The sequence below is a fragment of the Caretta caretta genome, chromosome 1 (assembly GCF_965140235.1).
Source record: "Caretta caretta isolate rCarCar2 chromosome 1, rCarCar1.hap1, whole genome shotgun sequence".
In the NCBI taxonomy this organism is placed as follows: Eukaryota; Metazoa; Chordata; order Testudines; family Cheloniidae; genus Caretta; species Caretta caretta.
Genome location: NC_134206.1, coordinates 152,772,859 through 152,797,138, shown reverse-complemented (window position 1 = coordinate 152,797,138; position 24,280 = coordinate 152,772,859). Strand labels below are relative to the sequence as shown.

The window sequence follows — 24,280 nt, the reverse complement described above, 5'->3', positions numbered from 1 at the left end:
CTCTGGTGTTGAGGTTGCAAGTACTGGATTCAGTGCTGACACTGGGTTTGGTGTTGGTTGTTCGGCTGGTTCCGGTTCTGGGACTGGTTCCATCTGGGTCTCTGGGACTGGATCCACTACTGCTGTTGCAGACATTGGCCTGGGGTCTGGGTCCTGATAGAAGTTTCCGGAACAGAGCTAGGCCTCACGGCTTGTTTAGCCTGGCTGCGGGTGACCATTCCCACCCTCTTGGCCTGCTTCACATGATTGGCCAAGTCTTCCCCCAACAGCATGGGGATGGGATAATCATCATAGACTGCAAAAGTCCACATTCCTGACCAGCCCTTGTACTGGACAGGCAACTTGGCTGTAGGCAAATTGAAAGAGTTGGACTTGAAGGGTTGAATCGTCACTTGGATCTCTGGGTTTATTAAATTGGGGTCCACTAAGGAAACATGGATAGCTGACACTTGTGCTCCGGTGTCCCTCCACGCGGTGACCTTCTTCCCACCCACACTCACAGTTTCCCTCCGCTCCAAGGGTATCTGGGAGGTATCTGGGCCTGTGGACCTCTGGTGTGATTCCGGTGCAATGAACTGTAATCTGTTGGGGTTCTTGGGGCAGTTGGCCTTTACATGCCCCAGCTCGTTACATTTAAAACATCGTCCAGCTGACGGGTCACTGGGGCGAGGAGGGTTGCTGGAGAACGGGGTGGTGGGACGATAAGGGGTCTGGAGGGTTCTTTGGGAGGTAGGTGGGGCTTTGGGCGGCCCCCGGTAATAGGGTGGGGTCTGGGGTTGTCCCTTCTGGTCTCCGCTCCAACTGCGACCAGTTTTCTTCTTCTCTGCCACCTCCACCCATCTGGCTCCAATCTCTCCTGCCTCGATTACAGTTTTGGGTTTCCCATCTAGGATGTATCTTTCTATTTCCTCAGGAACACCCTCTAAGAATTGTTCCATTTGCATTAGGAAGGGAAAATTTACTGGAGATTCAACACTTGCTCCTGATATCCAGGCATCCCAATGTTTCACAATGTGGTAGGCATGTCGGGTAAATGACATGTCTGGTTTCCACCTTAGGGCTCTGAACCTCTGACGAGACTGCTCAGGTGTTATCCCCATTCTGACTCCACAGTTCATACTTGTTCATGTGTTCTTTAGGCATTTCAGCTGCCACCTCAGCTAAGGGTCCACTGAGCTGTGGCCTCAGCTCTACCATGTATTGGTCAGTAGAAATGTTGTACCCAAGGCAGGCCCTTTCGAAGTTTTCTAAGAAGGCCTCAGTATCATCACCTGCCTTGTAGGTGGGGAACTTTCTGGGATGGGAAGTGGTACCTGGAGAAGGATTGCTAGGGTTTGTTGGTATATTCTGCTGGGCCTTTATCCTCTCCACCTCCTCCACATGCTTCCTTTCTTTTTCCTTCTCCTCCTCCACATGCTTCCTCTCTTTTTCCTTCTCCTCCTCCACATGCTTCCTTGCTTCCATTTCCCTCTTGTGGGCAGCCTCCTGTACCTCCTTCTCCAGCCGCATGAGTTCTATCTGTCTTTCATGTTCCCTTTGTTTTCCTCAGCCTGAAATTTGGCTAATTCCAGCTGTAGTCGAGCTGCGGATTTTGTCATTCTAACCTCTCTGTTTTTAACTAACTTTACACCTGAGGTTTAGAAATAAACAAACAAAACTTGGCTGTAAAATTTTGCTGTGCTGGAATAGAATACCTATTCTCTGATAGCGATTGTCAGCCTAGAGAAAAAGACAATTCCCTTGTCTCTGCTCTGGGCCCAAATTAAAGCAAAAAACCTCCAACTACTTGGAAACCTGCTTACCCAGCCCAAAGAAAAAGCAAATGGGTAGAACACACACCCCCTATTTACTTTTAGGAAGAAAAGAAAAAAAAAAACTCTGGGTTGGAAGACTGTGAATTTCCCTGCAGGAGTTAAGTACCCTGCCTCCAGGCAAAGAAAACCTGCAATTCACAAAGATAATCCCCTTTTGTCTCTACTTGGCCACAAAGCAGAGGAAAAACAAGCTGCTTTCAGTTTCAGCTGCTTTCTGGACTTCCTTTCCAAAGGAAAAAAAAATTTCCTTTTTAAAATCTGTATTTCTAGTTCAAAAAATCTCAAATGGATCTCAAAATGATTTCAGGTTAATCCCACCACTATGCCACCATGTCAAGGTTCCTCCCCCACTCTGAACTCTAGGGTACAGATGTGGGGACCTGCATGAAAAACCTCCTAAGCTTATCTTTACCAGCTTAGGTCAAAACTTCCCCAAGGTACAAAATATTCTGCCCGTCGTCCTTGGATTGGCCGCTACCACCACCAAACTAATACTGGTTACTGGGGAAGAGCTGTTTGGACGCGTCTTTCCCCCCAAAATACTTCCCAAAACCTTGCACCCCACTTCCTGGACAAGGTTTGGTAAAAAGCCTCATCAATTTGCCTAGGTGACTACAGACCCAGACCCTTGGATCTTAAGAACAATGAACAATCCTCCCAACACTTGCACCCCCCCTTTCCTGGGAAATGTTGGATAAAAAGCCTCACCAATTTGCATAGGTGACCACAGACCCAAACCTTTGGATCTGAGAACAATGAAAAAGCATTCAGTTTCTTACAAGAAGACTTTTAATAAAAAAAGAAGTAAATAGAAATAAAGAAATCCCCCCTGTAAAATCAGGATGGTAGATATCTTACAGGGTAATTAGATTCAAAAACATAGAGAATCCCTCTAGGCAAAACCTTAAGTTACAAAAAAGATACACAGACAGAAATAGTTATTCTATTCAGCACAATTCTTTTCTCAGCCATTTAAAGAAATCATAATCTAACACATACCTAGCTAGATTACTTACTAAAAGTTCTAAGACTCCATTCCTGGTCTATCCCCAGCAGAAAACCAGCATATAGACAGAGACACAGACCCTTTGTTTCTCTCCCTCTTCCCAGCTTTTGAAAGTATCTTGTCTCCTCATTGGTCATTTTGGTCAGGTGCCAGCGAGGTTACCTTTAGCTTCTTAACCCTTTACAGGTGAGAGGAGCTTTCCCCTGGCCAGGAGGGATTTCAAAGGGGTTTACCCTTCCCTTTATATTTATGACAGCTGCTTTCCATTTTTTTTAGTAGTTTATGTTTAACACAGTACTGTACTGTATTTGCTGCTGCTGCTGCTTCTTTGGTCTCTGTTGCTGCCAGATTGTGTATTTCCAGTTCCAAATGTGTGTAGTTGACTGGTCAGTTTGTAACTCTGGTGTTCATAACTCTGAGGTTCTACTGTATCTTCATTCTGTCCAGTGCCACAGCATCCACAGAGCATAGGTGGCACACCTTAGTTGTCAGAAGGGCTCTGAAAATGTACTTCAAACATAGAGGCCATGAGGAGATCAGGTGCCCTGTTTGTATCCTTTCATCTGAAATGCCAAGGATTCGGAGCTTGAAAGTCGTTTGTTGCTAGGTAGATAAGACTATGCATTGTGGAAGTGTACAAGGCATTGGAGATTCTGGTTCCAAAAGCGTTCAGGGCACACTCCTTGATCTCTGGCAACCTCATTGGCGGAAAGAGCTAATTCATCCACAGCGGAAATTTGTAAGGCAACCACCTCGTCAAATGCTACCATTTTTATCAATAACTACAAGGTGGACTTCCTTTGGCAGGAAGGTGCTGCGGGTTTGCCCAGAAATGATTTTGCAGTTTGAGAAAATATGGATGGAGAGGGATATTGTTTTCCTTTTTCTGACCATTTCTATAACCCTCCTTACATCTGTTCATTGCTCGCTACTTCCCAGATATCAAGAACTATGGGAGATACTGAGCTGCTGAATGGAAAATTTCATACTGATAATTTCCTTTCTGGTAATAGCGTCTCCCACAATTCTACCCGTCCTGGATGGCTCATGAGTCAAGGGTCAGATACTAAGTGGGATTGTTATGATATGACTGTCTCCTTTGGTCTAAAGTGTATAGTTACTTTGTTATTTGTTATTAATGATGTTATGCAAATTCTACAGTTTGGGAATAACTCAGCTGGAAGGAAGCTGGAACTGAGAGGGCATGGCCAGACCATGCAACTCCAAAACTCTGATCTGCCTTTGTGAGCTGCAAAGGGAGGAGAGCAGCCCAGATGTCAGAAATCTGGGGGGACAATGCTAGGAGAACAGAAATTATCTGCAAGAAATTTTACATCCTTGATTCTGCTGGCAATGGTTCTTGATACAACACTACTCTGTGCAGATTAATCCTATTCTCGGCAAGAATAAATTGCGTGTGCGTAGAAAACATGTTGGTAAACAAACACACACAGGGATCATGATACCCCTGATCTTTTAGCCCAGCCTCTGACACCCCTCCCTGAGTCCTACTATGGAGGATTTATGTGCAGTGTCCTGGTTTTAGTCTCTCTGCTTTGTTTTCAAACATCACTCTCTGAGCGGTGACTATCCTCCATGAGAAAACTGATGCCCTTTAAAAAAAATAATTCAGAAAAAGAAAACTCCCTCTCCCAGTTTGGCACCTTTCCCTGTTCTGCAGAGGCCTGCTCCAAATCCTGCTGTTGTCTTGACCTGGGCTCCCAGGCCTTAGCTGGAATCTCTCTCCTTTTACACTGTTGGCCTGCACTGTCTTTGAAGGCTACATGCCAGCAGGACTCCACTCCCTTACACTATCCCTTCAACATTCTTTTACCCACATCAGATGCTTCCTTTCTAGAGTGGAGGAAGATGAGTTCTTATTCTAGCTATTGCCAACATAGTGTTGCCAGTTCCCATGTTTTTTATCATAAGTTTTGCAAACTTTGATATTTTTCTTTAAGTCCCAACTCTTTTAGATTAGTGATTACTGTATAGTCTTTTGTCTGGTGCAAAAAATTTCCCTGGAACCTAACCCCCCTATTTACATTAATTCTTATTTACATTAATTCCCTTAACATCGTTTTGCTTAAAGTAGCATTTTTCAGGAATATAACTACAATGTTAAGCAAGGAGTTACTGAACATGAGAATCTCAGCTTTCATTTAAAAAAAACAAAGTAAAGTTTCTGTCCCTTCTGCTTATGGAGGAGAGCCTAAAAATGTGACACAAGAATAGCCTTGTACCTCAAAATCCAAGGACAAATACCTCCCCTCCCCCAAAATACTTTTTTTAAAAATCTCATGATTTGCAGTGCTTGATTCATGATTTTTGAGCACTGGAGGTTGAAAATACTGGAAACTTCTGAGCAACCAAAGCAGTGCAAGTGCAGGACATCTGATATGGGGGCTGTGGGGGATGGAATTTTCCAGGCCTAAACTAGCAGTGAGTGCCATCCCTATTGTCCTACTGCTGTTACAGGAGGAGCTCTGAGCTGGCACCCATTTGCTTCTTTCTCTGGTCCACTGTTGCGAGAGAAGGGATTGGAACTAGTAGCGTATTGCCTTCCCCTCATACAGCTCCTGAAAGGGGATCTGGACTGGTAATCACTAGTGGAGGTGGAAGGAGATCTCATGGCAAGCTTCCTCCCACTGTTCCCACACTAAAGAGAGTAGTGATCCCAGCTTGCAAATGGCTGAGTCAATGCCAGATGGCATCCCTCTCAAGTGTCCTGCATAGAGCAGGACATCTCATATCTGGCCCTGATTTGTAAAGTTGTCCTTTGGTCCCACATTGCTATTGGAAAGTCCCACATTGGCACCTGGACACAACCACACCCAGTGGTAGATACATCCACCTTGCCTGATACATGTGGTGCTGTGTCTGCCCCACTCCCTTCTAAAGTAGCATGCAGCTGAGAAAGTTTTCCAAAGACCAAGTTGGGCTGTGGGTGTGGATGGCTTAGGGAGGACCCATTTGGGGCCAAAGTCTCTGACAGAGGGGAGGGTGTGCTGAGGGTCACTGACACAGGGGACTGGTAACTGTGGCCCTGCCTCAGCACAGGGGGCTGGACTTGATCTCCTTTAAGGGTCTCTTGCATCTCTCCATTTCTAATATTCTATGATCAGAACAAATGGTCTTTTTCTTTTAAATAGTGGTTTTCCACATAATGTGCTTTTAGTACCCAAAATCATTTAGTTCCATTGTAATAAGGTCCAGGCTATTTACACGCTTGTATGTAATTAAAAAACAAAACAAAACTGTGTGTTCAAGAAAACAATAATGTCCCCCATTTCAGTATGGGGATTGAGAGGCAAGCCGTGTGGTGGGGAACTGCTGCGTGTATATCAGGGTGGGATCCTTTGTCTTGTGATTTTGCTGGAGGGCGGGAGGGAAGAGGGCTGTAACAAAATCCTTTCAGTTCACTCCTAGTCCCTTGCAGGCAGGCCGAGCTATGCCAGCGTTGGCAAGGTGTAACAGAGAGAGCCCCCCGAGCTGTCTGTCAGAGGTAGGTATTGTCTGCCCGGGACCGGGTATGGTAGCACTGGGGTGTGGGGCTCTGATCGTTTCCAGGCTGGAGACCAGCCAGCGATCAGGGCTCTGAGCGTCCATGGCTCCTACAGGAACTCTTGCAAACTCCGCCAGAGGGAGAACCCAGAGCCGCCTTCAAATGCATCTGAAAGGGGTGAGACTTGGCGGGAGAGACGGGGAAGGCAGCTGGGCCACAGGCTCCCTGCAGCTCGGCGCGGCGTCCCGGGCCGCTGGGGGGCGCGGGCTGGGGGAGCTCAGAGCTGCGGCGGCAGCAGCAGGAGGAGGAGGGAGGAGTTTGCCGCGGAGCCCCCGAGCCCGCGCGGAGAATGTCTCTGTCCCGCTCCTCCGCCTGCCCCCTAGTCGCTCAGCCTCCGGCGGGGAAGGGACTCAGCCGCGCAACATGGGGAGCCGCTCGCTCTGCTTAGCCTGGCTGCTGGCCTTGGGCGTGTGCCTGAGCCTCGCGTACGAAGGTAGGGGAGCGGGGCGCCTTACCCTGCTGCAGCCGAGGGCGCCTCTGCTGGGGCGGGGGCCTGAGACGCTGCTGCAGCGGGGCAGGGGCTCCGCAGTCACTCGCCTTCCTTTGCAGCAACAGCCCCTGGCCAGGCTCCTGGGAGAGGGACGCGTCCGTTTCTAGCCTCTCCTGGCCCAGGCTAGGTGCGCCCCGCTGGACTTCGGGTGGAGTCCTCCCTCGCCGAGCCCCCCTTCGCCAGGTGTTAGCTTGGCTGCTCCCCTGCGTAGCCCAGCGCCCCCTCCCCCGGCCTGCTGTGTGACTTGGGTTGGGACGGGAGCGGGATACCAACGTGCCTTGATTTCCCTGCGCACAGATAGACCCAGGAGCGGTCCCCTGCCTGGGCTCCTCGCGTTCATTCAAACGCTGGTCTGTTGACGTGGGAGTAGCTGTAAAAATCTCTCGCACAAACTCTTGCAAACATCTAACTTCACCGTAGACTGTAGAGGCGTGCTGGGCATTTCTTGTTGCCCTGGCTGGCAGGCAGTGTTGCAACTCCTTCCCAGCTCCTCTATTGACATTGAAGTCTCGCATCTTTCCAGGACTAAGCCCTGCGCAAACTAGACACCGAGAGGCAGAGTTACTAGCCTGGAAAGGCTTTCTGTATTTCCGTTGAAGTCAGCCCTTTCTGAAGAAAGTACAATCCTGGGGGTATGGGGGAGAGGTAACATATGGGATCTCTTAGTTTGCACTAGTAAAATATTAAGTGATCTACACATGTTTTTACAGAAACACAAGCCCAGTGTCATCTGCTTTTTAATGTCTTTTTAATATTTATTGATTTTCCATTCTTTGTGGCACCCTCTTACTGTTTGACAAATGTGTGCTATTTTATTTGGCAAACATGGATTTACTTTGTGTTTCTCGTGGCACTGAAATGAACAAAGCCTTTCTTGTTCTTTTAGCTCCCTGCATTTGTACCAGCATCATAAAAGCTATCAGAAGAGGGCTCTTGAAGTAGTGTTTGTTACTTACTTGCTATATGGGAATGTGCAGGAGGTCTGCACACCTATTTTTTTTTTTAATTGCTGGTTCTGAAAAAAAGTGGGATAAAAACATTAAATAAAATTTCTCTGTGACAGAGCTTTTTGGATTATTTGTTTTTAAAACATGCAATTTTTTGGTTTCAAAAAGACAGTGTCTTAAAGAGACAGTGTCTATGTTGGTTCCCCAATGCACATTCATATTGTCAAAGGTTATCAGCCTTCCAAAATAATGGCTACAATAACACTTAAATTAAGGGACCAAAGCCAGCATATCTACCCACTGCTCTGCATTTCCTGCTCTGTTGATGCAGGCCTAAAGGTATGGTACCTTGACTCATCACACCTTTTTCCTGTAAAGCTGGTGGAAGACAGTTAAGGTGCACATAGAAGTCCATGTAAGGAGCATGGAATGTCTGTGGTATTTTTAGGTGAGGAGAAGGGCAAATGTGCGACCTCTCAGCTTCCCAATGTTCTTTAAGGATCTCAGTACTTAATATAGGATTACTGAGGATTTCTTCATCTAGCTTCCCTTCCCGATATCCCATCTGTGACTGGGCACAAAGAGGGTTAATCTTAGTTTACATTTTCAGTGACAGAAAGTTTGCATGGTGATGTAGTTTTGCTTCTTAGTAGTTACAGCAGGTTGCTTTTGTTTGTTTTTGTTAATTGTTTTAATTTAATTAGAGGTTAATTAACTAAAAGTATTTTAGAATAATCTTGTGAAGTGCCACAACTGGACCATAAATAGGTAAATTGTAGCCATCATACTCCTAAAAAACTGTACTGCACTTATTCTAATGCTGTCTTTCTCAAAGTATCACATGTATTTTATCAAGTTTTAAGCTGGAAACTGAAATTTGCGTTCATTCCCAAGGCAAAAGGAAATCAGAGTCTGTAGCTCTCTGCTCCTTTAAAACAGCTATCTTGCCAAATTAAGATATGTCAAAATGGTAACAGATCTACCCATCTGAAATTAATGCACAAAAACAAAGCTGTTCAAAACTAATGGGTATTTGTCAATTCAGCTAAGGATGTATTTGTCTAGGATCACAGAAGATAGAAGCATTAAACAAGTAAGTGTGATTCATAATGTAATCCAGGAATCTACAACTGTAGAACCTCTGCTCATTGTTGACATAAGTTGTTTTTTGGGTCCAGGAGCATTCTTTGCTTGAACAATAGTCCTGATCTTTGGGGATAGTAAAATTAGATATGTTTCAAAGTAGCAGCCGTGCTAGTCTGTATCCATAAAAAGAAAAGGAGTACTTAATTTGTTAGTCTCTAAGGTGCCACAAGTATTCCTTTTCTTTTTAAAATTAGATATGTGACTATTATAATGAGCTGAAGTTTGTCTATTTTTGTTGGCATGTTTCAGTTAATTTCCTTCCAACACAAAGATGCTGGAACACAAATTTGCATTGTTTCTGTAATAAACACTAAGGTATTAAAAACATCAATTGCTAATTCAATGAAGTCAACAGAAATATCTGCACTGCCATTTCTCTGAGAGTTGCTGCTGCCAGATTCTGTTTCTTTGCTTGGGAGGACAGTTGAGCGCCTTACATTGCAGGTCATGTTGATGCTATTCTTTATCTGGTCTGCATGAAAATGCTAATATCCAGTGTTTGGCTTTCCTCTTAAGAGTCCAAACATGTCGCTACTGCTCTGTGTCCAGTCTCTGCTTACCCAGACTTCAAAAATCCAAGTCTTTGCTCATAATCTTTGAGTTGACTGCACAATGGCCTGCTTGTCTCAGCTTTCATTGCATTTGAAATTCCAATTTTCCTTTTACTTGTAGTGGCGAAGACTCCGAGGCAGTGAAAATCAGTAGCAACTGTATTGATAAACCTACTGTATAGTTAAAAGATTACACATTCCATTGGCCTTATCATTTAATATAATAAAAATGTTTGTTTTCTTCTCAAATATTTCTTTTCGGTCAATATAAAATCTACTGTAATTGTAAATAAGTGTTTTCTTTTCTCCCTTGAAGTTACTTTAATCTAGAATTGTCAGCTGTTAAATGTGAAACACCTTTGAGTAGACATGGATAGACTTTTAAATGATGAATTAAAAAATCTCATTGTGTCAATGCTATATTAAATACAAACAAATCATACTGTACATCCATTTTAACTCTCTGTTGCAGTCAAAGAATTTGGTAATTGGTCGTTTCTGCTGATAAAGAAAAGCACCCTGTGTTAGATCCAGGCAGAGCTTCTGTTATTTCAATAATAATTTGTTACCTAAACATGGAAAATAGTTTCTTTTGGCTACTGCTCTTGAAGTGAGACAGTTCAGCTTGCCAACTTATTAGCAATGCTGTGTTTCTGGGCTCCATATTCTGAATTCAACAGTATACAGCATTCAAAAGCAGTGCTCACCCTTTGGGGGCCCTAAGCAGGAATATTCTGAGACCTCCCTACAACACATACTAAAAAAGAGAATGGGGAGTCCCTTGAGCTGCTCAGGGCCCTAAGCAATTGCCTAGTTTGCTTATGCCTAGCGCTGGCTCTGACAGTGTTCTACACATCACGCTTCAGATACTTACTTTAATCAAGGCATTGTGAAAAGAAGTCTTTGAATAGCGGTTGATGGTTCTGATGGTGTGCAGTAAAAACTACTCAAGTCAAGATTACTTGAACCTTGTTTGGATAATTCTATGCGATATTCACATACTCCTTCATTTTCCTATCACTTTTGCTAATCATCAAAACGATTACAGTGTCAGCTTCGGAATACCTAGATTCCTTGTAACAGGTTCAAATCCCAGCAGGTTAACTCAGCTCTGTCTTTTGGAAGTGGTTAAATTCAGTTCCATGCAGTTTACTGTGGCGAAGTCTTTCTGATGAAGTTTTAAATACAGGAGTCTTTCTACTCTTTATTTTACTTTATTCCTTTGGTATTTGGCCCAAATCTTCTTTCCAGGGATTTGAGAGGGAAAATAATTTGTGGAATTCTTCCTTGGAGACTTCTGCTCTTTGCAGTCTCTTCCTGTGGAGGTTCCCTCCTCTGATCTTTTTCCTTAGGCAGTTGTAGGCTTTAGGATAGTTCAGCAAGACGGTTAAAGTCCTGAATTGTAACCATTCGAAAAAAAGGTGGTTGTACTGCTCTCATCACCATAGTATCTGAGCACCTTCCAGTAGTGCAGTAACCAGGGGAGGGGACAGATGTTAACAGTGTCTTGAGCGGTAAAATGATTCCTGTATGTATATATTTCAGCCAGTTCTTTGGGATCCTGGGAATGAAATAATAAGACACTGAATGAGTATATGATATTCATGAGAGGAACTCAATGTGCTCTCTTCTCTCTTCACATCAGTTTCAGTGGATGGAAATGAGGAAAATCATATCTAAAATAAAGTTCATAGTAAGTAGGCACAGTTTTAAAGAAGAGATCTCAGACAGGAACAGAACGTAAGTGACCAGTGGATGGACCATGAATCTTTTGAGTGACTGGCTTGAAGAGAAAGGTATGAAAACAATTTAAGAAGTTTTTCAAATATTGAAAACAAAGCAGTCAAAAACTTTTTTAAATTGATTATTTTGAGGAAGGCTATATGTATATACTCACATCGTGATATTTCTCAACCTCCTAGTTTGGTTGGTTTTTGAAAAACAATAGCTGTTTTCAAATATTATTATTTGTATTACAGTAATGTCTAGAAGCCACAACTGCTGTACATGCATACAGACAGTCTCTGCCCTGAAGAGTTTTCAACCTAAACAGACAAAGAATGAGAGGGGAAACTGAGAAGAGATGTTAAGTGACTTGCTGAGGTCATGCAGCAGGCTATTGGCAAAATTGGGATTAGAACCCAGCCCCATCTCCTGATTCTCAGTCTAGGGCCCTATCCGCTGGTCCATGCTGTAGAGGAATTCTGGAAATACCTACACTACTTGTGCTGTGAAACACATGGCTTTCAGCTTCCTGTCCTGGGTGTCTGAGAATTGTTTCCAGATAGAGTCTGCTGTCTTTTTATTAATAATCATGGAGAAAATAGTGTGTGTATGTAGGATCTCTTAGTGCTTTTGGATGTGCATAAACCACTCCTGTCGAGTTCAGTGGGAGCTGCACCCATGAATCCTAATGCAGAACAAGAGTTTTACTTTTGGCCAGCTATGCCTTCTATTTACAGATCCTAATTTCGTGTACCTACAGAAAAGTGTTACAGAAAATGACACAGTACAGTATGCCAAACAGTAAACCATAGCAACCTCTATACGTGACCAATCTTTTTCTGCCCAACCCACTTTACTGAAAGGTTCCTGCGCAGTAGAGCCATTAAGTCCTCTGATGGGTAGACTTAGCCTACTAACAATTCAGCAACATCTTGGGAATTTTGTACTGATGAGAAACCAAACATGAGATCATATAAATAAAAGGGCGAGGTTTCAAAAAAATCACTGAGTATACGAGACGGCCAGCTCTTATTTTACCTGCATTAAAATAGACGTCTCTAGCGAGATTCTATAGTGTACATAGAACAACCACATAATGGCTTGGATGGACATATGTATGCAAGCACTGGTGATGGCAAAGGAGACATGCAAGACAGCTCTTGCTGACAAGTTACTCGCATCTACAAATTAGTGAATCCATTTTATTGGTTGTTACAGTTCATCTCTGTTGCAACAAACAAAGATGCCTATGACTACCTGTCAGGGTTCCTTCCCCACTCTGAACTCTAGGGTACAGATGTGGGGACCTGCATGAAAACCTCCTAAGCTTACTTTTACCAGCTTAGGTTAAAACTTCTCTAAGGTACAAATTAATTTTACCCTTTGCCCTTGGAATTTCCACTGCTACCACCAAACTTTAACTGGGATTACTGGGAAATGTAGTTTGGACACGTCTTTCCCCCCAAAATCCTTCCAACCCTTGCACCCCACTTCCTGGGGAAGGTTTGGTAAAAATCCTCACCCAATTTGCATAGTGACCACAGACCCAAAGCCTTGGATCTTAGAACAATGAAAAAGCATTCAGTTTTCTTACAAGAAGACTTTTAATAGAAGTAAAGGAATCACCTCTGTAAATTCAGCAGGGTACACAGACCCTTTGTTTTTCTCCCTCCTCCCAGCTTTTGAAAGTATCTTGTCTCCTCATTGGTCACTTTGGTCAGGTGAGGTTACCTTTAGCTTCTTAACCCTTTACAGGTGAGAGGATTTTTCCTCTGGCCAGGAGGGATTCTCAAGGGGTTTACCCTTCCCTTTATATTTATGACACTACCATTTGGAACATTAAAGCTGCGGATTCACAAACAATTTGATAATGAGAAGATGCATTTTACTGAGGTTTTGTCATCTCCCATAGATAGCAGTAGGCTAAAATAGTTGTTACAAACAAATGATAGAAAACAAATTCCTTCCGGGAATGTCAGGGCAAATGGAATGGGTACAGTTCAGGTCACATAGTGGCTGAAAAAGATATGGAGTACAAAACCAGGAACACTGTTGTACCAGTGCTCTATTATCGTATGAAACTAGTGCATTGAATAAGACACTGAGCTAGGAGTCTGGAGACCTGGTTTCTATTTCCAGCCATGTCATTTATTCATTGTGCAACCTTGGGCAAGTCACTTCGCCTCTCTCTGCTTCATTTGCCCCATCTGTAGAATAGGAATAGTAATAATACCTAGCTCTGTAAAAGTGCTTTGAGATTAATGGATAAAAAGTGCTACATAGCTGAAAAGTATAATTTATGTTTCAGGCACATTTAGATGCTAGAGTAGAGCATATTACTGGAGCTACACGTGGACTTCAGCAGCATTTCAGGCATCTTGACAGCTTTTACGGACTTTGGATATCTGTGTAAAAGCCATTCAAGCAATGGTCATATGCATTCTTTTACACGGATGTGCTCCAAGTCTAACCAATGAAGCTGGATGTCTTGCTTATATATATCCAAGTTAAAAATCAAACATTGCTTGAGACTGGGTTACTGCAGAGACGACTCATTGATAATTCCTTAACATGGTATCGGCAGCTATCTCTGATGCCATCTACAAAGGTGATGAAGACTGTGTTATACAGGGGCTGTGACAGCATCTGGGGCAAAGAATACTAGGTAGCCTCAAACACATGTTTGCTGTTTCAGGTTTCAAATGGGACCTGGTCAGTCTCTGACTTACTTTATTTTTCCGGGAGTGAAATGCTGGGAAATTTTGAGAAATCATCTTTTAATCAAGACATGGACTTTTTTTTTAGTTCAGTAAATTAAAAGGTTAGTGCATACAGTGTTGCTGGCTGACAGTGAGCACTCTTCCATGGTTTCTAGCTATTAATTATATTTAAAGGAGCACCATAAAAGTTGTTCAGAGTAAAAAATTATGTTGCAGGACCTTAAAAGGGGTTCCAAATTATATCTCTTAACTTCCATGATTCTGATCTTTGCTGTAACTTGAAATAACTGCTCATAAATTGAGATTTCCTGGAGCTTTAAATAACCTAAACTTCTGATGTATTGTTTTGTCTTCATATGAAGATGGGCAGGGTGATTTCTCATGTTTTTAAGGGGATTCTGTCAACATGAAACTGCTCAGTTTTACAAAACGAACAAATCATTCTGATGAAGTTGTCCTGCCCCTAAGTTCCCCTGTAATATGTTTTGGAATTTGGCCAGGTTTCTTGTTGTGGGTGGGCTTGCTTGCTCGCTCGTTCGTTTGTTTTAATGTTTTTCTCCTTTCTTTTGCTATGCAAAAGACACAGGTAAACAAGCGGAAGTGACTATACAGGGAAAAGTAGATATTGACTTGACACGAAGTGCTGTCAAATGCAGAAAATAAACTTTAAAAAGAGAAGAATATTTCTCTTTCTCAGTCATAGTAGAGTAACTCCTTGCTTAACGTTGTAGTTATGTTCCTGAAAAATGCGACTTTAAGCGAAACGATGTTAAGCGAATCCAATTTCCCCATGAGAATTATTGTAAATAGGGGGGGTTAGGTTCCAGGGAAATTTTTTTCACCAGACAAAAGACTATAGATATAGATATATACACACATGCACAGTATAAACTTTAAACAAACAATTTAATGCTGTACACAGCGATGATGATTGTGAAGCTTGGTTGAGGTGGTGAAGTCAGAGCGTGGAAGAGGATGGGATATTTCCCAAGGAATGTCTTGCTGCTAAATGATGAACTAGCTTTTGGCTGAGCCCTCAAGGGTTAACCCATTGTTGCTAATGTAGCCTCACACTCTACAAGGCAGCATGAATGGAGGGAGGGGAGACAACCTGGCAGACAGAGACACACACCCTGTGTGTGAGAGAGAGAGAGAGAGAGAGAGAAAGAGATGCGCATTGCCCCTTTAAGTACACTGACCCCACTCTAAGTACACTGCCTTGTTAAGCAGATCAGCAAGTTGAGATGGCAGCTGCTCCCAGGAAGCTCCCTCCGTCCTGAGCCTGTCGTGTCTCCCCCCCCCCCCCCGCCAATGGAGATGGGGCAAGTGGGATGCAGGAGCAGGGGGGAGGGGGACACCTTGACATTAGCCTCCCTCTCTTCCCTCCCCTGCGCAGCAAGCAGGAAGCTCCCGGGAGCAGCTCCAAGGCAGAGGACAGGAGCAACACATGGCAGTGGCGGGAGGGACAGCTGAACTGCCTGGCAATTGATAGCCTGCTGGGCGGCTGCTGCACAGGGAACTTAGGGGAGCGGGGAGCTGATGGGGGTCTGCCGGTCCACCTTGGTTCCAAGCCCCCACCAGCTAGCTCCACCGGGCTGCTCTTCCTGCAAGCAGTGGACAAATCAGGCAGCTGCCAAACGACGTTATAAGGGAGTATTGCACAACTTTAAACAAGCATGTTCTCTAACTAATCAGCAGCGTAACAACGTTAACTGGGACTACTTTAAGTGAGGAGTTACTGTATAATATTAGGGGTTACTTGGTAGCAATGCTTTTTTTTTTTTCCAAAGACAAATGTTTAAGTTGATGTCCATGTTATAAATCCTGCATAGTGAAGAGAGAAAGGGCTTTTAGGATGGGAGTGATAAAGTAAGATGACCAGCATGCATAGCTGAATATATCAAACAACTTGATACTAGCTAATATTAACATTGGACGTTTCTGCTGAAAAGATTATTCCATGAGAAAAGAATCACTAGTGGTTTTATGGTCTGAGCTGGTGTTTCTGTTCACTTCTGTTGTATCTCAGGTGTCAGAGTAGCAGCCGTGTTAGTTTGTATTCGCAAAAAGAAAAGGAGGACTTGTGGCACCTGAGAGACTAACCAATGTATTAGTCTCTAAGGAGCCACAAGTCCTCCTTTTCTTTTTGTTGTATCTCAGCTTGTCTTTCTAACAACTTCTGGATGTGTTGCTGCCACCTAATACTCAACATGCCAGCCTTCGTGGTCCATTTGTTAAATTTTGAAACACACCCCTTCACACTTTTTCCCACACTCTGAATGAGCTCCCTTTAAACATCTGCAAAACTACCTCTTTGTCCCCCTTCAAATCCCTTCTTAAAACTCTCCTTTGCGGCGATGTCTGCAAACTACTTGACAACGGTTAGGCTGCTGGTGTGCTGAAACCAACATCCTATCATGCTGGCCAGTGTTGTCTCATTTGTATGTGCTGCTCCCCTTGTTTGTTTTTATTATGTTTACCTATTGTCTCTTGGCTTATACTAGATTGTACGCTCTCTGGGGCACAGACGATTGTTTAGGTCTGTGTTTGTACAGTGTATAGCACAATGGGGTCCTGATCTGTGACTGGGGCCTCATGGCACTACCGCAGAACAAATAGTAATAAAGAACATAGGCATTGACTTTTTTATTTTTTCCCCAGGTGCTCCACCCCCACTCTGCCCTAAGGCCCTGGCCCTGCTCAGTCCCTCCCCCCAAGGCTCCTCCCTCTCCCTGCCCCCACTCCACCCCCTCCCCAAGGCCTTTGCCCACCTGCCGCTCACTGCTCTCCCCCCTCCCCTAAGCTCCTCCCCAAGCCACTGATCAGCTCTTTGGCAGCGCCCACGGAGCTGGCTCCTAGGATAAAGAATATCATTTCCAAAACACTTTTCTGCCAAGTCCTCTCCTTGTATCCCTTTTGTTACTGCTGAAAACACTGTCTATCCTACCACCCGTTTCTCAGTCTTGGCGCTATCTTCAACTCCCCTCTCTCTCTCTTTTTCCCCTCATAGGTTAATATAGCAGTCACATGGGGGGGGGGTACACTTCCAAGCTCCACCCCCAAGACAAATGCCATCCATCTGAGATGTCTAAATGAGGGACCATTCATAGCAGACAGGGCCCTTGTTTAAAATATGATCCTATGTGCTCTACTGGGCTCCTTGGGTTTGCATGTGCTTTGGTGGGGCTAGCCGGGCTCTGCAGGCCTGGCTTTCCCAGGATGGGGCTTGGAGACCCTTCCTTCTCTTTCCAGACACATGCATTAATCCACACTGAAATAGATAACTTATCATTTTTGGGCACCTTGCTGAGAGAGGGACATGGCCTTTTCACACCTCCCCGGTGTATTGTTTCAGCTGGCCCTCTGCAGAGCTAGGCTGACATCATCACATGGGTTATGCTCGTTTAATCTCCTCAGCATTATCTTCATAATCATAAGGGCTAGTTTATTAAATTAAAGTGTAAGTTGTGGAGTACAACATGGCAGCCCCTGCAAAAATACCACGTTGCTGAGACACTGCAAACCACTCCAAGTCAAGGCGGGTTAAATAGGACATTTTTTGTGATGTCGTTTTGTATCCTATTCAGTCAGTAGGGGCCTGATCCAAAGCCCATTAAAGTCAATAGAGAGACTTCTGTTGGATTCTGTGGGCTTCTGATTAGGCCCTGTGAGAACCCAGGGCAAACCGCTCTGTCTAAATCAGGCTGGGCATATGATTGAAAATGGGGAGAGCGTATGGATGCATGAAATGTTCACACATCATTTTTCCTTTCTGAGATAGCTTAAACATTTTTGTGCTACTTACGCTCCTCTTCAAGAGTAATGGAACCTGACAGCTCTGATGCTGCAGGTAGCTTTCAGAGACGCAGTGATGGTATTCTCTGATATGAGAAATTGCAATTGCTTTCTTGAGGAGAATGCATAGTCTGGTAGTTCCTCTAATTAGCCCTCTGTAGATAATATAGGTATGTTGAAATGGGTTATTAATATTTACTGCATTGTTTCAGCCATCACAGCTTCCAGATTTGAATTATAAATGTATAAAAATGCTTTAAGAAGACAGAGGAGAGTTTTGCAGCTTTACAACAGCATGGCTGAAGATGAGTTAGACATAAATTGCATGATCTTTTGTTTCAGGAAGTGTTGTGGCTAACGTTTATCACCATGTGTGAATATTAAATATGTGTGCATTTGAATAACTTTCATGAATGAGTTAGAAAATTATTTTCTACAACTTGCTCCGAAGTTGCTCAAGTTAGGCCGAGGAGACCGTTATCACTGTAGAAGGTTTTCTCGATGATCTTGCCAATTTGTACGACTTGCACAACTTTACATGGACAGCATTATTCAAATCATACATTTGAGAAGACTGATTAAAGCAGCTGGCCCTTAGAACTACAGTATAAATACATCTGAGATTTCAAGGGATGCAGTGAAGAGTTTGGTGTGTAGATTGTCAGTTTGTGATAAAGCTAGACAAATATATTATGTTCCACCCCCTCCCCTCATTCTCTTGTTTTGTCTTTTCAGAAAATGCCATTTCCTTTTAAGGAACAACAAGTAGACATTTGGGACATATGGACCCTAAGAATAGCATCATAGTTTGAATGTAGTTGTGTATTCATTCTATCAGTCAGGTTTCTTCAGCACTGCTTTGTCATGCTGAATGGTTTACCAAAAGCCTACAGTTAACCAGCATGGGCTGGCAAAATATGAGTCAGTGTTAACCATGTCTGACTGTACCGCCAATGTTAAACCTTCCAGGGACTGTGGTCCATGCTGGCATCATTCAAAGGATCTTTGTCAGACTTGTTGCGATGGTCTTGCCACCTAGGATGAGACATTGTCTCCAACTTGTGTCAGAGCTGAGTTATAAGCCTAAATAAGTTACAGTTTCCTCTGGAGTTTTTAACTTTGGGTCAGTGGAAAAAAAACGTTGCAAAGTAATTGCTGCATATTTATAAGGAATATTTAATTTGAATCTCATCATCTGAATACATGCATTCTTGCTGTCTGGCTTCTCTATGTCACTCACAAGTAAAACAGGCCACAATTAATATGCATTCATCTGGCTATTTTACAAGATTAAAAACACATTAGGATTAAAAACAGTCTATGTACCAGACATCCCCTATGCTGGAGACTAAATGTCCTAGCCAGAGGCAGATCCCAAAGACTGAATGTTCGCCTCCAAGTTCCAGAGGCAATGCCCTGGTGGGAAATCCAGTCTCCCCAGCCTCCACACGTTCCCAGTGGCTAGGATATTGGGTGTCCTACCAGGGTGCATCTCTGGACCCTGACTGGGGGCACCATCTTTCATATCAGCTTCTGGTTAATAGATGTTTGATAAATGTGAAGTCCCTTCTCCTCTCCGCACTCTACCTCTAGCTGTTGGAAGTAAGAAAGAGCTTTCTCGCCAACCCCCAGATATCCAGAGCTTCCAGTTAGTTGTGGGGAGTCTGCTACTCTCTCCCTTCACTACCATTTGTTTTTGGGTTCTTTTCCTTCCCATAAATACCTATCGAGAACTCCACAACAGCAACATAGGTAAGCGCCATGTCAATTTAACTCTGCTGCTGCTTGGGAAAGCTACATATGCAGTAGCCTACCTCAGCTGCTGATATGTAGTGTTCCCCAGGAGCAGCAGCTACAACAAGGTTAAATTGACTTGGCTCTTACCTGTGTTGCTGTTGTAAGGTTCTGAATGGCAACTGTGAAACTGACCAACATCTTGTTAATTTCACTCTGCCACTGCTTGCTTCACTCTGATCCCTTCCTGAGCTCAGTCCCCTGAGTCTCAAGTGAGCCCTCTGTTTGTATGCTTTTCCAGATCTTACAGATATGATGTGAAGTGGAATTATACTTACTGATATCATTTTTAGAAAAAATTGCAGGTTAGTTTTAAAAACATAGTCTAAGTAAGGTTAAATCCCTCTTTTTTTGTATGAACAATCATTTGTCCTTGGTAGAAAACTGCCTGGTCTCCAGTATATTTTCTTCATCATTGTATTAGAATAAAAGAGACAATATATTGAAGGCAGCATGTTACAGCTGATCGGATACTAGATTGGGAGTCTGGTTCCATTCACATCTCTGCTATTGACTCATTTTGTGGCCTTGGGAAACTTGTTTAACCACTCTGGTCCAGATCTTCAAAGGTATGTCAGTGCCTAATGCCTGTTGATTTCAGTGGGTGTTGGGTGCATAAATAACTTTGAGGATCTAGACCTCTGTGTCTGTTTTCCCCTCGGTAAAGGGGAGATAGTGATATTTGTCCCCCATGATAAAACACTTTGAGAGCTTTGGCTGAGAAGCACTGCGTAAGTGCCAAATACTCTTGTTACTGTTATATGTGCAGTGCATCATAATAATTGAAAACACATGCAGAATTTACACTCTGTTTAGTTACAAAACCTTCACAAAGAGCTCTTGAGCTATTTTTAGATCTGAGATCTCCTTGTCTCTGAAAGTGTGAGATTCATGACTAGCATCATGCCTTGGAGTGTCATGTCTACCATCTTCTCAAGCAGTTTTTCCTCTGTCTTTTTATGGTTTTGTTTACAGCTCTTTGACACACATTCCATTATTTTTTTTATCATTATCAGAAACCACCCTTTAAAATATATTGGTTTAGAGTTTAAATGTGATGAGTACTTGATAATATATTTAAGTAATTTGATATAAAATCTTTTTGGGGAGACACAGCAATGACAACCCATAACAGTAGACAGGTTTTCTGTGAAGGAATTTTCATCTGGCTGTTCCATATTCTGAGGCCTGGTCTACACTACAAAGGTCAGCGTAAGCTGCCTTGCATCAAACTAGTTGCATATGTGTCTACACTTATATTTGTCTCCCAACGACGTAAGCGCTCTGTCGTGGTGACACAGTAGCCCTACCTCCCGAAATGGCATAGCGCCATAGTCAATGTACTGAGGTCGAAGCAGTGCGAGTGTGCTCAGTGCATTACCTATGTCAACCCTAACAGTCCTCCAGCAGCTGTCCCACAATGCCCGACACTGACCACTCTGGTTACAATATTGAACTCATTGCTCAGGGGTCACAGAGACTGAAAGCCTGCCCCCCCTCCCTCCTTAAAACCCTGAAAAATTTTTAAATGCCTTTTCCTGATAGCCCAGCTTGGCGAGCACATCAAGCTGTTCCCCATTGTTGTGTGTAACTGCCCAGCTGACCAGCCTGGAGTTGGCAGGCGAGATTGGATCTCCTGGAGCTGTGGGGGAGAAGAGGCCGTGCAGGCACAGCTATAGACCAGCCGTAGAATTGTGGCCATCTACGAGCAGGATGCAGGAGAATGAGTGTGAACGGGACCAGGCGCAGGGCTGTGTGAAAGCGAAGGAGCTGCGGCAGGCAGACCAGAAGGCCAGGGAGGCCAGCCATTGATCCGGTGCTGAGCCACAGACGTGCTGCGTTTACAAAGAGCTACATGCCATACCTGGTGGGGAGCCCACCACCACCCTGCAGGCCACTCTGGATACCTCTGAGGAGCCCAGGACACAGACCCCTGCCATGAACAGTGAGAAGGAGGAGGTGGTGGATGGGGGACATGCACCTGTGGGGGGTCCAGCTGTGCCTTGGCCAGGATCTTCACCGTAGTTCAGTCAATCCTGGCAGTCGAGCCTGGGCAAGCCCAGTGGAGGGGAAGAAACCATGGGTAAGTGTGTATATGTATTTCCCATTACAGTGATGCACACAGCTATTGACTTTTCATTAATCTGCTTGTACCAGAAGATGTACCAGAACAACAACATGAGGTAGCGCTGTTATCCGCTTTTCACTCCCCTGTGGAGTTAGGCAGAGAGGCCATGCAGAGCAATTTGTTTGTATACAGGGATGTCCCTCGAATCTCCTGAGAGATCTCAATGCAACTTTCATGGAAGTACTCTGCAATCCTCTCCAAAGGGTTTCTAGGGATGGCAGCCATATGTCTTTCTCCACAATAGGACGCTCTCCCATACTAGCCTGCAATAACTTTGGCAGGCACCATTGCAGTACACAGGTATATAGGCCAGCATGGCTTTGGGGCGCCGGTAGCAGCTGTGCTCTCTGTGCCTTAGGAGTGAGATATCTGCTAAAATCACCACCACCTGTGGACAATGGTACCGGTATTCAGTGCCATTGCCATATCCTCAAAAGTTTCATGTGACCAAATAGTTCTCTCCTTATTTCCCTCACCCCTGTAGGCCATACTCACCAGGGCTGGTGCTGTGAGTGGTGCCACGCACAATCTCCACACCTGCGGAACGCCTGAGCCAGATAAGGAGGAGAAGGAAGAGGACTTGGGGTGACATGTTCAATGAGAGCCTGCCAGCCAGTGCTGCTTCGGACCTCGAGCAGAAGGCCTGAAGGATGAATATTTCAGACTGTATGGAGAGAGAGGCCCAGGAGTCCCAGCAGGAAAAGGAGATGTAGATCCACCAGGACATAATGGGGATTTTTGGGCAGCAAACACAGATGCTGCAAACTGTTGTGGACCTACAGGTTCAACAATCACAGGCTCGCCTCACTTTGCAGTACATGGAGAACTCTGTTACAGCACCTCCCTACACCCCCCTCAACGTTCCCAAGTGGCATCAGCAGCTGCATCCCTACCCCTACTAATCCACACCGGGGGAGAGTAAAGACAACCACAGCATTACATATAGTGACCTGTGAACGCCACAGTGGTTGTATGTGTAGCCAAAATGGACATGAACGTTCTTTCCCTTGTTAAGTTCTGTTCCATTAATTGCACAGATTTTTCTTTGCACTGGTTGTGCTACTCAATAAAATTCTATTCTTTGGAAAATAATTCATCTTTATTAGTTCATAACATATTCTGCATAATGCCCCTAGTGGTACAGAAAGCACCCACTTGTTTTTGTACAGTGTGACAGAACTTATAGGATCAATGACAAACACAGTTTAATAATTATAAATGTACAGAAAGCACCACAAAATTGATAGGTGCATTAACAGTGTTATATTTGTAGATGTGCACCGTGCACCACACAATTCCTAAGAGGCCCCCAAACTGCAGGGCCAGGTAAAGCACAGTATACCAACATGTTACTGTTAGAGTTTTTTTTTCAAGGCCTCCTTCAGCTGTACAGCTCTGTGTTAAGCTCTTCTAATATCCCTTGTGTCTGGTTGTTTAAATTCAGCAGACAGCCACTCCACCTCCTCCCTCCACCCCAGAGGCAATGTTCCCCCTTTTGCCTCACAGATACTATTCAGGACACAGCAGGCAGCTATAACCATTGCGATATTTTTCTCACAGAGAACCAGTCTTGTGAGTAAAGAATGCCACCATACCTTTAGCCTATCAACAGCACGTTCAACTGTCATTTTGGATGTGCTAAGCCAGTAGCTGAATCTTTCCTTTGGGTACTGTTGAGGTGGCTGGTGTATGGCTTCATGAACCACGGAAGCAAGAGATAGGCTGGGTCCCCCAGGATCACTATTGGCATTTCAACATCACCAATGGTAATCTGCCGGTTGGGAAAGAAAGTCCCTGCTTGCAGTTTTCTGAGGAGTCCCGTGTTCTTGAAGATAAGAGCATTATGCCTCTTCCCTGATCAACTCATGCTGATGTTGGTGAAATGTCCCTGGTGATCCACCAATGCTGCATAACCATACAAAAGTAGCCCTTTCTGTTGATATACTTTGGGGCAAGGTAGGCTGGTGCCAAAATAGGGATATGCGTGCCATCAATTGCTCCACTGCAGTTCGGGAACCCCCTTGCTGCAAATCCATTCCCTATGTTCTGCATATTGCTGAGAGTCACAGTCCTGCATAGCAGGAGGTGATTAATGATACTGCCCACTTGCATAACAACAGCCCCCAGCATGGATTTTCCAACTCAAAATTGATTTCCCAGTGACCAGTAGTAATCCAGTGTTGCACATTTCCACAGTGCAATCGCTATTCATGTTTCCAACATAAATGCAGCTCTCATCCTGGTGTCCATGCGGTGGAGGGCTAGGGCAAGCTCGGCACACAAATCCAGGAATGTGGCCTTTCACATCTGAAAGTTCTGCAGCCACTGCTCATTGTCCTAAGCCTGCATTATGATGTGATCCCATCAGTCAGTGCTCTTTTCTTGGGCCCAGAAGCAGCACTTTGCTGTTTGCAGCTGCTCTGTGAATGCCAGCAGCAACCTCAACTGGTTTTAACTATGTCCCACAGCAAACTGTCCTCCATGAAATCTTTGTGCTGATGTGGTTCTCGCGGCTCTGCAAATACCGGAAGATTGTACGTCCTGTGCTTACAACGCTTGTGACAATAGTACAGAGCAGTGCAGGCTTCATGCTTCTGTC

The 24,280-nt window shown here is 44.2% G+C and overlaps 1 protein-coding gene across 4 annotated transcripts in view; it reads left to right on the top strand.

Moving 5' to 3' along the window:
* Positions 1-6,266: 6,266 nt before the first annotated feature.
* SRPX (sushi repeat containing protein X-linked) overlaps positions 6,267-24,280 on the top strand; it is a 72,671-nt gene continuing 54,657 nt past the window's right edge. For 2 of the 4 annotated variants that reach the window (XM_048864173.2, XM_048864166.2), the window contains exon 1: positions 6,588-6,818. In XM_048864173.2, the coding sequence (XP_048720130.2) occupies positions 6,749-6,818 (70 nt within the window). In that variant the 5' untranslated portion in view covers positions 6,588-6,748. Of the gene's footprint in view, positions 6,326-6,587; positions 6,819-11,164; positions 11,316-24,280 lie in introns of those variants that run through there. The other 2 variants (XM_048864183.2, XM_075132190.1) reach the window with 2 other exon arrangements.